The 12,034-nt window shown below is 36.9% G+C and overlaps 1 protein-coding gene across 4 annotated transcripts in view; it reads right to left on the bottom strand.

Moving 5' to 3' along the window:
- Positions 1-12,034, bottom strand: part of PKD2 (polycystin 2, transient receptor potential cation channel) — a 56,466-nt gene that overhangs the window by 24,637 nt on the left and 19,795 nt on the right. For all 4 annotated transcript variants that reach the window (XM_074228129.1, XM_074228130.1, XM_074228128.1 and 1 more), the window contains 3 exons: positions 11,762-11,895; positions 3,904-4,154; positions 800-1,024 (listed from right to left, as the gene is read on the bottom strand). In XM_074228129.1, the coding sequence (XP_074084230.1) occupies positions 800-1,024; positions 3,904-4,154; positions 11,762-11,895 (610 nt within the window). The remainder of the gene's footprint in view (positions 1-799; positions 1,025-3,903; positions 4,155-11,761; positions 11,896-12,034) is intronic.

Here is a 12,034-nt window from a genome sequence, read left to right as displayed (position 1 = left end):
GTTCTTAAACTTCCATGGCTTCATTCTTAATCAGAAATTCTACCTAAGTAATAATTTTTAAAATATAGCATTCCAAGCTTAAATCTCTCACCACTGCACACAGAGCCATGCTGCAAAGTGAGCACAAAGTCTCCCCAGGAAAGAGAGAACCCAGGTACCCTGGGCAATGCACAGTGAGGGGCTAGGAGCTTGCTTTTCCATTTCCCCTTTTAAGAAGTCTTCAAGACATCTCTCTAATGAGTTGAGTCACTTTTCTGCTGAGCTCCCAAAGGAGTGTTCAGCCTGTTTTGGCAAAACAAACCAAAATCCTGGATTTCAAGTCAGTTTCTCTGAGGTGCTAGCAGAGCAAAGGAAATGAAAGGCATTTCCCCCTCTAATTGGGTTCTTCCAAACAATAAAGTTTTCCCTCAAATTAGCTCTTGGAACAACAGGTAAACTAAGATATTTCCTCAGACCCTACTCAGAGGTCCAGTATAAACTAACTCTGTACAGCCAAGCAGGGTCTATTGTATGAAATGATAAACCTGTATCTTAAAGGATAGATGGTAGAAAAATTTACATTTTTTTCCTCCCAGGGAAATTACACTAGATAAGCATTCTGACTCTAGGGTTCTATGATTTAATATTTTTAATCCACATTTCTAAGAATCATTCAGTAGATCATGGAAACCATTCTTACCTTTCTATTCTTTATCAACATCACAACCTTTTTCTTTGCTCTCCACTCTGAATCTTCTGAACTTTATTTAAGATACATCCAAAAACCAAGATTCACAATATGATCACAAAAAATACATACCTGACTACACAAAAGAGATTAATGTTGGCGTTGTATACTGAGAAGTCAATAAAAGTCGCCCTGGTTCCTCTGTCTAACCAGATGTTTTTCTTAAGACTAGCAATCTGTGTGGCAGTTTCCTCTCTGGTTCTTGACAGGTCCAGATAATAGCCAGCCCCACTGTAGGTTGCAATCAATCCCCAGTGACTACTCCCATTTAAATCTTTTTCATTTGTGTACGTCCAACTAAAACAAAATAAAAAACATCACAGTTACCACTTTGCCAATTATAAAGATAGACAGAAATGATGTAATAAATCAGGGTCAATGACAACAGAGTCCAAGAGAACTTATGTTCCAAACAGAGACAAGATCAGGAAGTAATATTAGTTGCAAATGGACATTTAACAACAATTATCAACAAATGAACAGAGAGAATTAACTTTCTCTAGAAGTTTTCCAGAAGTAATTCATCCTACAATATTCTTTAAAGATAACTTACTCATGAAATTTACAGGTTAGGAAAGATCCATCCTAAAATATCAATAAAAGAAATAAAGATATATATATATATGTATGTATGTATATATATATGTATATATATATATATACATATATATATATATGTGAACTAATTTACTTCTTGGTTGATCTATGCAGAATACTCTTTATAACAATGTAACAATGTCATACAGAACCTGTGATTTACAACTCTAAACCACAGTACTACATCAAAACTAATTTTATATATATATATATATATATAATATATATATATATAATATATATATATATACACATACACATAATTTCTTATACAGTGATATTCCTTTACATGTATGCACCAACATATGATATGCTTAGCCATTCTCCAATCGATGAACCTCTATTTTGTTTCCAATTCTTAACTATCTCAAAAAAATTCTAGCACAAATATTTTGGTACATGTGGGGACTTTTTTCTAATAAAATACATTCTTGAAGTATAAACCCAAACAATAAGTTGCTGGTTCAAAGAAAATGGACATTTTAGTCACTTCTCTGGTTGATTTATCTAATACCTTTGCTTTTTTGGTTGAGGCATAATAGATCCTGCTCCAACCCCTTATTTCAACTGTGTTCATCTCTCTGTTTCAAGATTGTTTTCTGTAAGTATTCTGTAAATATTTTGTAAATATTCTGCTTCCCTCTATTTCCTGAATGAGTCCAATCCATTCATATTCACAATTATGATTGTTAATTATGAATTTCCCTTATTTTAATATTTCTTGATTTCTCATGGAGTCATTAACTTCTATGAGGTCAATTCTAATTTTCAAGAAGTAATTTTTTTGGCTAAAGTTTTGGCTAAATTTTTGGTTAAAATTTTGTCTCTTATTTCTAGCTATTAATACTCTTCTCATATTTTCTCCAAAGCTATCATTTCTTTTACTGTAGTTTTTCTTCCACTCTCATTTGATTTTTACAATAATTTTTAGCTCTCTTTTAAAACTTGCTTTAACTCTTCCAGAAGTTCTGATTGGGCTTGTATCTACGCTACATTTTTCTTTCAGGCTCTGTTTCTGAATATTTTAGAATAGTTCTCTTCTAGATCTGTGTCACCATACCAGCTCTTTGTGGTGTCTGCTCATTTCTAAGCCTACTTCCTGACTTCAGACTTCATGGGAGTAATGGAATCTCTGTGGTCCTGGCGGGGGGTGGGGGTGGCTGAGCTTCTGCTCTCCTGTATCTGCTGTATTTATAGCTCAGCTGGGAGCTGCAAGCTCTCTCCTCCCAAAATGAAGCAATCAAGGGATGAGTCTACTCACTTTCCTCCCCCTGGTTCAAGCTCTGCATGGTCCTGACCCTAGTTTGAGTCCATAGGCTTGTCCCTGGTGGGAGATTTTGGGAGAATGTTAATGAATTTAGCCACTGTCATCCACTGGAGGCTTTACAGGTTTGGAGCAACTCAACCACAGGCTCCCCTTTGGTCTGGGATGCCTGTTTTGGTTATGTCATTGAAGGTTTCCTGGGATGGAGGTAGAAAATAGGTTCCTACTCTGTTCTTGGGATAATATTCTCACAGCTACATTTTGCTTTAGGTTCTTGTTTCTTGATTCTCAGTTACAGATAGGGCCTCTCAGGGGACCACTCTTCTCTACAACCCCTATGTGCAGATCCCCACCCTAGTTCAACCTGGAACTGGGCTGCATGTGACAGAGCTGCAGATGGCACCCATTCCTGTACCCTATGCTACTTCAAGGGTCCCTTGGATCTTATCCTGCCCTAGTGCTCAGTGTGACCTTCCTTTCAGTCCCTGGGATTGATCATATTCCATATGCAATGATCTCCTGGCCAGACCATTCCTTGGCATCTACAAACCTCTCTATATCCCTAAGGCTCCCTGGACTGTAAAAGTGATTCACTGTGATTTTTTTCTTAGATGTCCTAATCAGAATTCCGTCTGGCATTTTTTTTTGGGGGGGGAAGGTTGGTTTTACAGCTTTATGAGGGAGGTTTGTTGGAAGAGCTAGGCTGTACTTATTCCCATTCCTCTCTTGAATCTGCCCCTACATGAGGGTTTTTACAAAGCTGTCACACAAAAGAGAAATCAGAGTTCTTCAGTTTTGATTCTAAAATATTTAGAAAAAAAACCTCAAAGAAAAATGTAGCTTGGATACAAACCCAACCAGAATTTCTGTAAGAGTAAAGTAAGAGTTTTAAAATTTCCATGTGGCCATCAGAGTAAATCTGAGTGTCCATCTCCCTAATATAGAATTCCCAGGTGCCAGAGGGGCAGTGAAATAAATCTAAGGGCAGAACTGAGAGTAATTAATTTGTGGACGTCTCCAAGGCACAGCTGGGCTTGACCCAAGTCAATGGGATATCCTGTCAGTAGAGGTTAGATGACAACTTGTTTGTTATATTGTAGAGAGGATTCCTTGGCCATTCCTTCCCATTTAGAAACTCTGTGATCCAGAGACTGAAAGGGCAATGGCCAAATTAAACTTGTGGCTTTAATTCTGAAAAAGGCAAGAATCTGTTTGGCAAAGTCTAGGATTACAAGTCCTGGAAAATTATGACATTTTTCTACTTGCTAAAAAAATGAACAAAAATACAGAAACAGGAGAGAAAGTACAAACATACGCTGTTCCATGTTGGAGACCAAACGGAGCTCTATCTTCATTGCCAACAGAATAGACATCATAGCATTCTTTAATCTCCTCTCTCAAGTCTGGGGGGATTGAGCAAGACCCATTTCTGACTTTTAGTTGGCGTATTCGGGGCACACCCAATAGCAGGTTCTCATAGTAGATGAAACTCCGGTTTTCAGCTACAGTTCTGTTGCTATACCACATCTCCCAATAGAGGCCATCCAGCAAAGAGCCCTCTGTGAACTGAAAGGAAAAAAAAAAGGTCTGAAAAGTCAAAATTTCAGGAAATATCTTTTCTGCTGACAAAAATTTCCATGTGGCCATCAGAATAAATCCAAGTGTCCAAGTTCCTAATATAGACTTCCCAGGCCCCAGAGGGGCAGTGAAATAAATCTACTGTCATAATTATCTCCCCATCATTTCTTTTTTTTTAGTTTATTTATTATTTTTTTGGCAAGGCAATGGGGTTAAGTGACTTGCCCAAGGCCACACAGCTAGGTAATTATGAAGTGTCTGAGGCCGGATTTGAACTCAGATCCTTCTGACTCCAGGGCCTGTGCTCTATGCACTGTGCCATCTAGCTGTCCCATCTCCCCATCATTTCTGGTTCTGCTTTGTGTTTACTATCCTTATCTTAGCCAGCTATGGTTCTGACCACTTGCTTGAGGGGAATATCAAGACAGCTTTCTTGATTTAAGGTTATGCAGGTCATTTTGTGATATACAGCAGTACTTTTTAAAATGGAGAAAGCTAAAAAGTATAGTGGATAGAGCTCTGGGCCTGGATGCTGACATAAGTCTGTATAATCAAAAGCCATGGCTTTTTCCAGTAGCGATGCATGACTGCAAGAGCTGGACTGTAAGGAAAACTGAATTACATAGAACTGACACTTTCAAAATGTGGTGCAAGAGATTTCTGGAAGTCCCTTGGACAGCTAGGGAAGCCAGTCAATCAATGCTTAAAGAAACTGATTCAGGCTACTAACAGGTCAAATACTGAAGCTAAAGATCAAATACTTTGGCAAATAACAAGATGGATCTCAATGAAAATGACTCTGATGTTGGGAAAGGTTGAAGGCAAAGAAAAAGGGATGGCCGAGGATGATATGGGTAAGATAACGTCATAGAAATAATAAACATGAACTTGGACAGACTCTGAGAGGGAGCAGAGGACAGAAAGGCCTGGCTAGGGTCCATGGAGTCACAACACTTCTCAAAGTAGGCTGAGGAATACCTCTCATATAAAACTTGAACACAAATGATGAATAATTATTACTAGCATGAAGGGAACGACCTGAGAGATCTCTCCTGCTTGCCCAGAACCTGCTTTTCCAATGAATCAATATAAATAGAATTCTGCAAAGTATATAACAAGCCTTGTTGGCATATACAAAGGATATTTGATTCAGCTGCAAGAATACATCAATACAGCTAGGTGGCGCAGTGGATAGAGCACCGGCCCTGGAGTCAGGAATACGAGGTCAAATCCAACCTCAGACATTTAATAATTACCTAGCTGTGTGACCTTGGACAAGTCACTTAACTCCATTTGCCTTGAAAAAAACTAAAAAAAATACATCAACAATGATTTCCTTATGTACATCGGGATCACTCTTCCTATTGCCAGTGCCTAGGTCTCTGTTCCTCATGCCATTTTAAAGATTTGAATCCCAAAAGCTGTATGTCCAAACCTCATTCTTAAGTTTGGGAGATAGGAAGTTCTACTTCCTCCCATAGACTTTGGACCAGCAGCCACTGGGAGAACAGCAATAGGGGCTTTGAACTGCCAACATACCTTCTCCTAGGGAATTAAGAAAAGAAGGGGCTTGTTTTGTCCAACATCCCTTGATGTCCCTAAGAACCAGGGTACTTTCCACTCATTGGGTGGAATTGCCATTGACCTTGATGAGTATTAGAGATGGGAAAGTGAATTTAATAGGATCTGGGCAAGGATGCAATGGAGGGAAAACATATATATATATATATATATGGAAAAATCTTCCCTATACAGAGAACTTATGATCTCATCTGGGTTCTTGGGTCAATAGAAAATCTAGTCAAAATAAAAAAATTTAATTTCTCTACAATATCAGCACTTCTGATCCCAAGCATTAATAGGGAAAAATAAACATGTTTTCATGACTATGAAAAGCAATCTTCAAAAAGCTTCTCTGAATTTCACATTCTTGGTTTATATTTTTTCTAAAGCAGTACTACCTTGTCAATTCAAACTCTTACTATTTAAAAATTTATGATAATTCTGACAAAGCTGAATTTAAGTTATCATTGAAAATGTTCCTATAGAATTTTTTAAGTTAATTTAGTGAAAACTTTATATAGAGAAGGTTGAAATATAGTTGAGGAAGGAAAGATAATTCCACACACTTAAATGATACTATGACCAAATATGCTCAAATTACAACAAAGCCTTTTCTTTTCAAACTTTATGGATTTTCTAGTCCACTTCTAATAGTAGCTATTCCAAATGTTTTTGATATTAATAAAATCCCTAGTTCCCTTCTGGACCTGAGCAAGTAATCCATGAAGGAATTATCTTATTTATTGCTGTCAATTATACTTATAAAAAAGTAACAAAAATTAGGAAAGAATTTTTTTTCTGGAAACTTTTAGTAACAGTCTCCCCTGGTTTCGTGTTCTCTTTAGAATTCCCAGAGTTGTCTGCTTCATCAGGCGTTGATTCAATTTGGGCTCCTTTAGATGTCCTGGTAACCATTGTTACTAATAACTTTCCTGGTGATTTTTCTGCTTTTGCTCAAAGTTAACTGAATTTTATTCCTCCTAAGATCATCTATAAATTCTCTTTTTTTCCCCTTTTACCTCCCTAATCACTGAACTTTTGACTTGTTCTTAGAGGTGAGAATTGGACCTTAAAGTTATCTCAGTCTCCTCCAAAGATGAGGAAATCACCTTTAACTAAATTTGATTCTTGCCCCATGAGTTCTGGGGGTGCAGAACTGAATCCTAATGGATGCCAATCTCCTTTCTTCAGGCTTGATACCACCCCCCTCTATCCCATTGGTACAATGTCCTGGTTTACCCTAACTGAATCCTGTTTCCCCAGGCAGCACAGGTTTCTACTTTACTAGACCTCCCCTGGCCAAGTTAGTAGTGAGGGACAGGACTGAGATCTCTTAGTTGCCATAGAACCATGAGGTGAAGATATGAATAGTAAAGTAATGAGACAATACAGCACCAGGAAAGCAATTTCTGAATGGGTCCCAGAGTACAAGATTCAAGGCTACCAGAAGAAAGGGGTCATTACAAGACAAAAACTTAACCTATAAGCTAGTTTCTCTACAATGTAGGTAGAGGGTGAAGTTACAAGGGTAAGTTAAGGAAAGGAATTTGGACTCACTCATTCATGCATGGGAGAGTAACCTTGCCAGTCTGACTTTGTCTTAGAATTAAAATCAAGTGTCTTAGCTACTAGAGACCACTGCAATGAGTTTACTTTTTGTGCATAGTTCTGAAAATTGAAAAACTACTTAGTCCTCCATCTTCTTCTCTCACTTTTTCTCTTTACCCACATACTTTTTGCCACTTCAAAAATTAATTCATATTTTTTGCCCAAAATCTCCTTTTGATTTCAGTTAACAGATATTACTGATTTCATTATATAAAATAATGTTTCTTAATGATTTGAATGATTTTATTAATAGGGTAAGAAATGAGAACAGTTGTTAGAGAAACCCTGGAGAAAGGACAGTTCACTCAGAATAAAGATGTCAGAATTATCTTCTTGACAAATATGAGATCTTTAAGTTGGGGATTGTAATTTAAATACAATATTATTGTGCTTGAAGTATTTTTTTTTAACAGCTGGGCTAAAATGAAACTTAAAATCTTTTTAAAAAAAACTTCAAAAACAGCTTTTGTCAGTCTTGCTTTCTTATTTGACCATCAAAGAAAAGACAATGATCAGTGTAGTCTCTCACAGCTTGAGGATTTTCAAGACCATCAAAACAAGCTCTGGTTTAAGACTGATAGTTGGAAACCCTTAAACCTACAACTGTTTAGGGACTATAAGACAAATAAATTTTGCACAATAATGACTTGGCTGGAAGACATGTTCAATTTGGATTTCTCCCCTTGAAAAAGGGGAATAATTTCATAGCAGAGACTCTAGTGCAGTGGGGAGGTCTAAGCCCAGACCTCTAGTAGGTCAGAATTGATCGCAAAACTAGGTTTGAGAAGAATCCTCATAACTGGGACTGGGGCAGGAGAGCTTTGGGATGATTCTAGGAAGAGGACTCAAGTCTTCACTGATACTTCCTGCTCATAAGAAAACGTTGTGGTCTTTGAGAAGACCTGAGATGGAAGCAGGCATGAAAGTGGGAAAGACCTCTGATTAGGGACCAGAACTGAATCTTTTAGTCAAAGAGTAGCTATTAGAAGCAACAGAAGATAAACTAGAGACAAACTAGTGGTAGCTAAGTGGGTAGAGTGCTGGACCACAATCAAGAAGACCTGAGTTCAAATCTGAACTCAAAACTCTTACCAGCTGTGTGACCCTGGTAAGACACTCTGTCTGCCTCAGTTTCTTCATCTTTAAAATGGGAGTAATAATAGCCCCACTTCTCAAAGATGTTGTGAGGATAAAATGACATAATATTTGTAAAGTTCTTTGCAAATCTTTAAGAACTCTATAAATACTAGTTTTTATTTACTTATTCAGGCATTCATTTATTCATAAATTAATAATAACATGTCAGGCATATTTCTAAAAGCTGTGGATAAAAAAAGGCACTAAAAGATCCTGACCTTAAAAGGCTCACATTTTAGGGGCAGCTAGGTGGTGCAGTGGATAGAGCACCAGCCCTGGAGTCAGGAGTACCTGGGTTCAAATCCGGTCTCAGACACTTAATAATTACCTAGCTGTATGGCCTTGGGCAAGCCACTTAACCCCACTGCCTTGCAAAAAAAAAAAAAGGCTCACATTTGAATGGGGAAGAAAATATGAAACAGATACAATATCCATCCAGTGTGTGTTAAAGTCAGAGGACAAGGTAGCTGAGGGGATGGGGAAAGGCAAGCAGGCTTTCTCTGGATTTCTGCATTGCCATATGTGTGTCATTCACTTTCATGACTCCAATCTCTATGTGGATGATGTGTACATTTAATTCCCAGTTCTGAAATCTCTTTTCTCACAATTGGTTCTCTCCTGTCAAATATCAACAATACCATGCAATCAATGCAAGGCAGCTTCTTCAGACACTTGTTTATTGAAATAAAGTTTATAATCTGTCAGTTCTTCTGGGTGTATATCCAGCAATTTCCAAACATAGTCATTTTCTGTTTTATCAAAGCCAAATCTTCCTTCTGATATTTGTAACACTCTGTGCTTGAAAGGGAAAACTTTTAAAATTACTATTTGTACTATTTGTACAATGTGGTAAAATGGGTTTCCACATCCACAGGCAGATGTTGATTGCTGTTATTTGTTGCCAAGCAGGGTGAATGTTTTTGATTGTCTTTGATGTTCGAATTTTTTTTTTCAGAAGTCAGTTAAGAAAATTGAAAAGATGCCTCTGATTTTAACTGTTTGTTCAAAAGTTTTCCTTAGTTGCATAGTCTATGGGCTGCAGGAACAATGCTGTGTTTGATGGTTTAAAAAAACTATTTTTACATTCTCACTCGGTGAACCAAGTGGAGTTGAGTGCCTCGGGGTATTATCTAAAATCAGGAATAATTTAAATGTAATATTATTGTCCTTGAAGTATTTTTAACAGCTGGGCTAAAATAAAACTTAAAAAAACCTTTTTAAAAAGCTTCAAAAACAGTTTTAGTCATATTTGCTTTCTTACTTGACCATCAAAGAAAAGAAAATGATCATTGTGGCTTTGCACAGTTTGAGGATCTTTAAGGCCAACAAAATAAGAACTGGTTTAAATTTGAATTCCTATTCTTCATTATGTTCCAATAAAAGTGTTAGACATATCCCACACTTTAAATGCAAATTGAGAATTTTCTTTTTTTGAGAAATTTAAGTTCTAGAAGCCATTTTTTCCAGAATTAGCCCGTTTTAAAAGCACCTTGAAAAGTGTCTTCTACAAAACATCAGGATATTCTGTTCTCAACTGCCCGGCTCACTTGTCCAAGAACTTGAACATCATGCTATTGAATTCTATGTTTCAAGTGCTAGAACCAATGATCACTTGCCTAAGAGCTTAACTTTCCATTTCACTTCCTTATATAAAATTTGAAGCTTTTATTCAATTTACTGCTCTGCTAAAATAATTGCAATTTTGATGTGTATCTTTAATCCATACAGCTAAAAGTCACTCCATTTCTCTCACTGTAACACTATATTACTTGTAGTTGTCTGCAAATCGCAAAAAAGCTGATGAAATTTTGGCTTTTAAAAATGATATTCTTTAGGGCAGTTAGGTGGCGCAGTGGATAGAGCACCAACCCTGGAGTCAGGAGGACCTGAGTTCAAATTTAGCCTCAGATACTTAATAATTACTTGCTGTGTGGTCTTGGGCAAGCCACTTAACCCCATTGCCTTGCAAAAAAAAAATTAAAAATGATATTTTTTTTCCAATTACATGTAAAAATTTTTAACATTGGTTTTTAAAATAATGAATTCCAAATTCTCTTTTCTTTTTCCTTTAAAAAAATGCCTGAATGTTTAATATTTCTATATCATATATTCAGGCATTCTGATATTTCATTTTATTTTAGAGGTATAATGACCACATTATGCCATTCAATTATACCTTTTTTGTTTTAATAGCCTCTTTTTTTACATTCATTGTGTTTTAATCTTAAGCATTCTCACTTTTGTCCATTTTAAGGGGTCTTTTAAAAATTAATATAATGTAGGTAATATGGTTTGCAGCAGTACATCACATCTGCATGTGAAAATAGATAAATGTGAAATGATGACATAACAGCATGTTAAAACCCTCAACAAATTCATATTTCATTAATTGAATTTTGCCTTCAATTAAATGTGACCTGGTATAATCTTATAATTTACACAAAATCTAATTTTACTAAAGAAAAAACAATGATCACAAACACTATGGCTAAAGGAAAAATTTAAAAACATCATGCCAGACTAATTTTATTTTCTTTGGTACAGGACTGCCAGACTGCTAGAGGATGGAAGTGTTTGAAAGCAAGTGGCCCTGGAGTCAGGAGGATCTTAGTTCAAATCTGACCTCAGACACTTATTAGCTGGGTGACTAGCTGGGCAAGTCAAACCCTGTTTGCCTTAGTTTCCTCATCTAGAAAATGAGCTAGAGAAGGAAACAGCAAACTCCAGGAATTTTGCCAAAAATAAAAACTCAAATGGAGTCATAAAGAGTTGGATGAACTGAAAAACGACTAAACAACAAGACTAGACCTCTAAACTATTAGTCTACTATACTTGGGTAAAAAGAAATCCACCAGATCAACATAGGAGAGGTAAAGGACAGTTGAAGATCAGTTCATAGGAAGACGATCTTGGGATTTTTCTGAATTGCAAAGGCAGCCAAGAAGACTTGTCTGATCTCAGGTTGCATTGATAGACCATGTGTCCAAAACAAGGGAGCTTCATAGGACTAACGAGTTAGACTAGGACAGGCTCTCAGAAGAGTCATTTAGTTCAGTTTCCGCATATTAAAGAGAAAGAAACAATCTCCAAAAGGTTAATGCACAAACTTGGTATGGTGTAGAACCATGGGCAGATATCCATGACTGAACCCTGCTGGATGACTCCAAATCCAGGCTCCTAACCCTCTTTCATCTGTCTCAAGGACAGAGCTACTCCGGAGAGCCAAGAAGTTGGGCTGATAAAGACAAATGACACCTTTCAGTCATAAAGAATTATTTTTTATATACCTTCCAGAAGTCTTCCATCGTGGAGAGTGTCTTGAAGTTTGTTTTCTCCATTTTAGACAGGGGTGTTTCTAAAAAGAGCTGCGACATTACCCTGGTATAGTAGTACATGCTGGAGCTCACCATGCCATAGGTCACTAGAAGACACAAGGGACAACAGTATTGTGAATAAACAAACAAGTAACTGGTCATTCATCCAGGTGAATTATCTGCCTTGTGGATATTCTGAAAGATCTTCATCAAGGAAGCTTTTAGGCTTAACAATAAATTAAAAAA

Source organism: Macrotis lagotis, chromosome 3, assembly GCF_037893015.1.
Source record: "Macrotis lagotis isolate mMagLag1 chromosome 3, bilby.v1.9.chrom.fasta, whole genome shotgun sequence".
NCBI lineage: Eukaryota > Metazoa > Chordata > Mammalia > Peramelemorphia > Peramelidae > Macrotis > Macrotis lagotis.
This window is presented reverse-complemented; position numbering and strand designations above follow the sequence as displayed.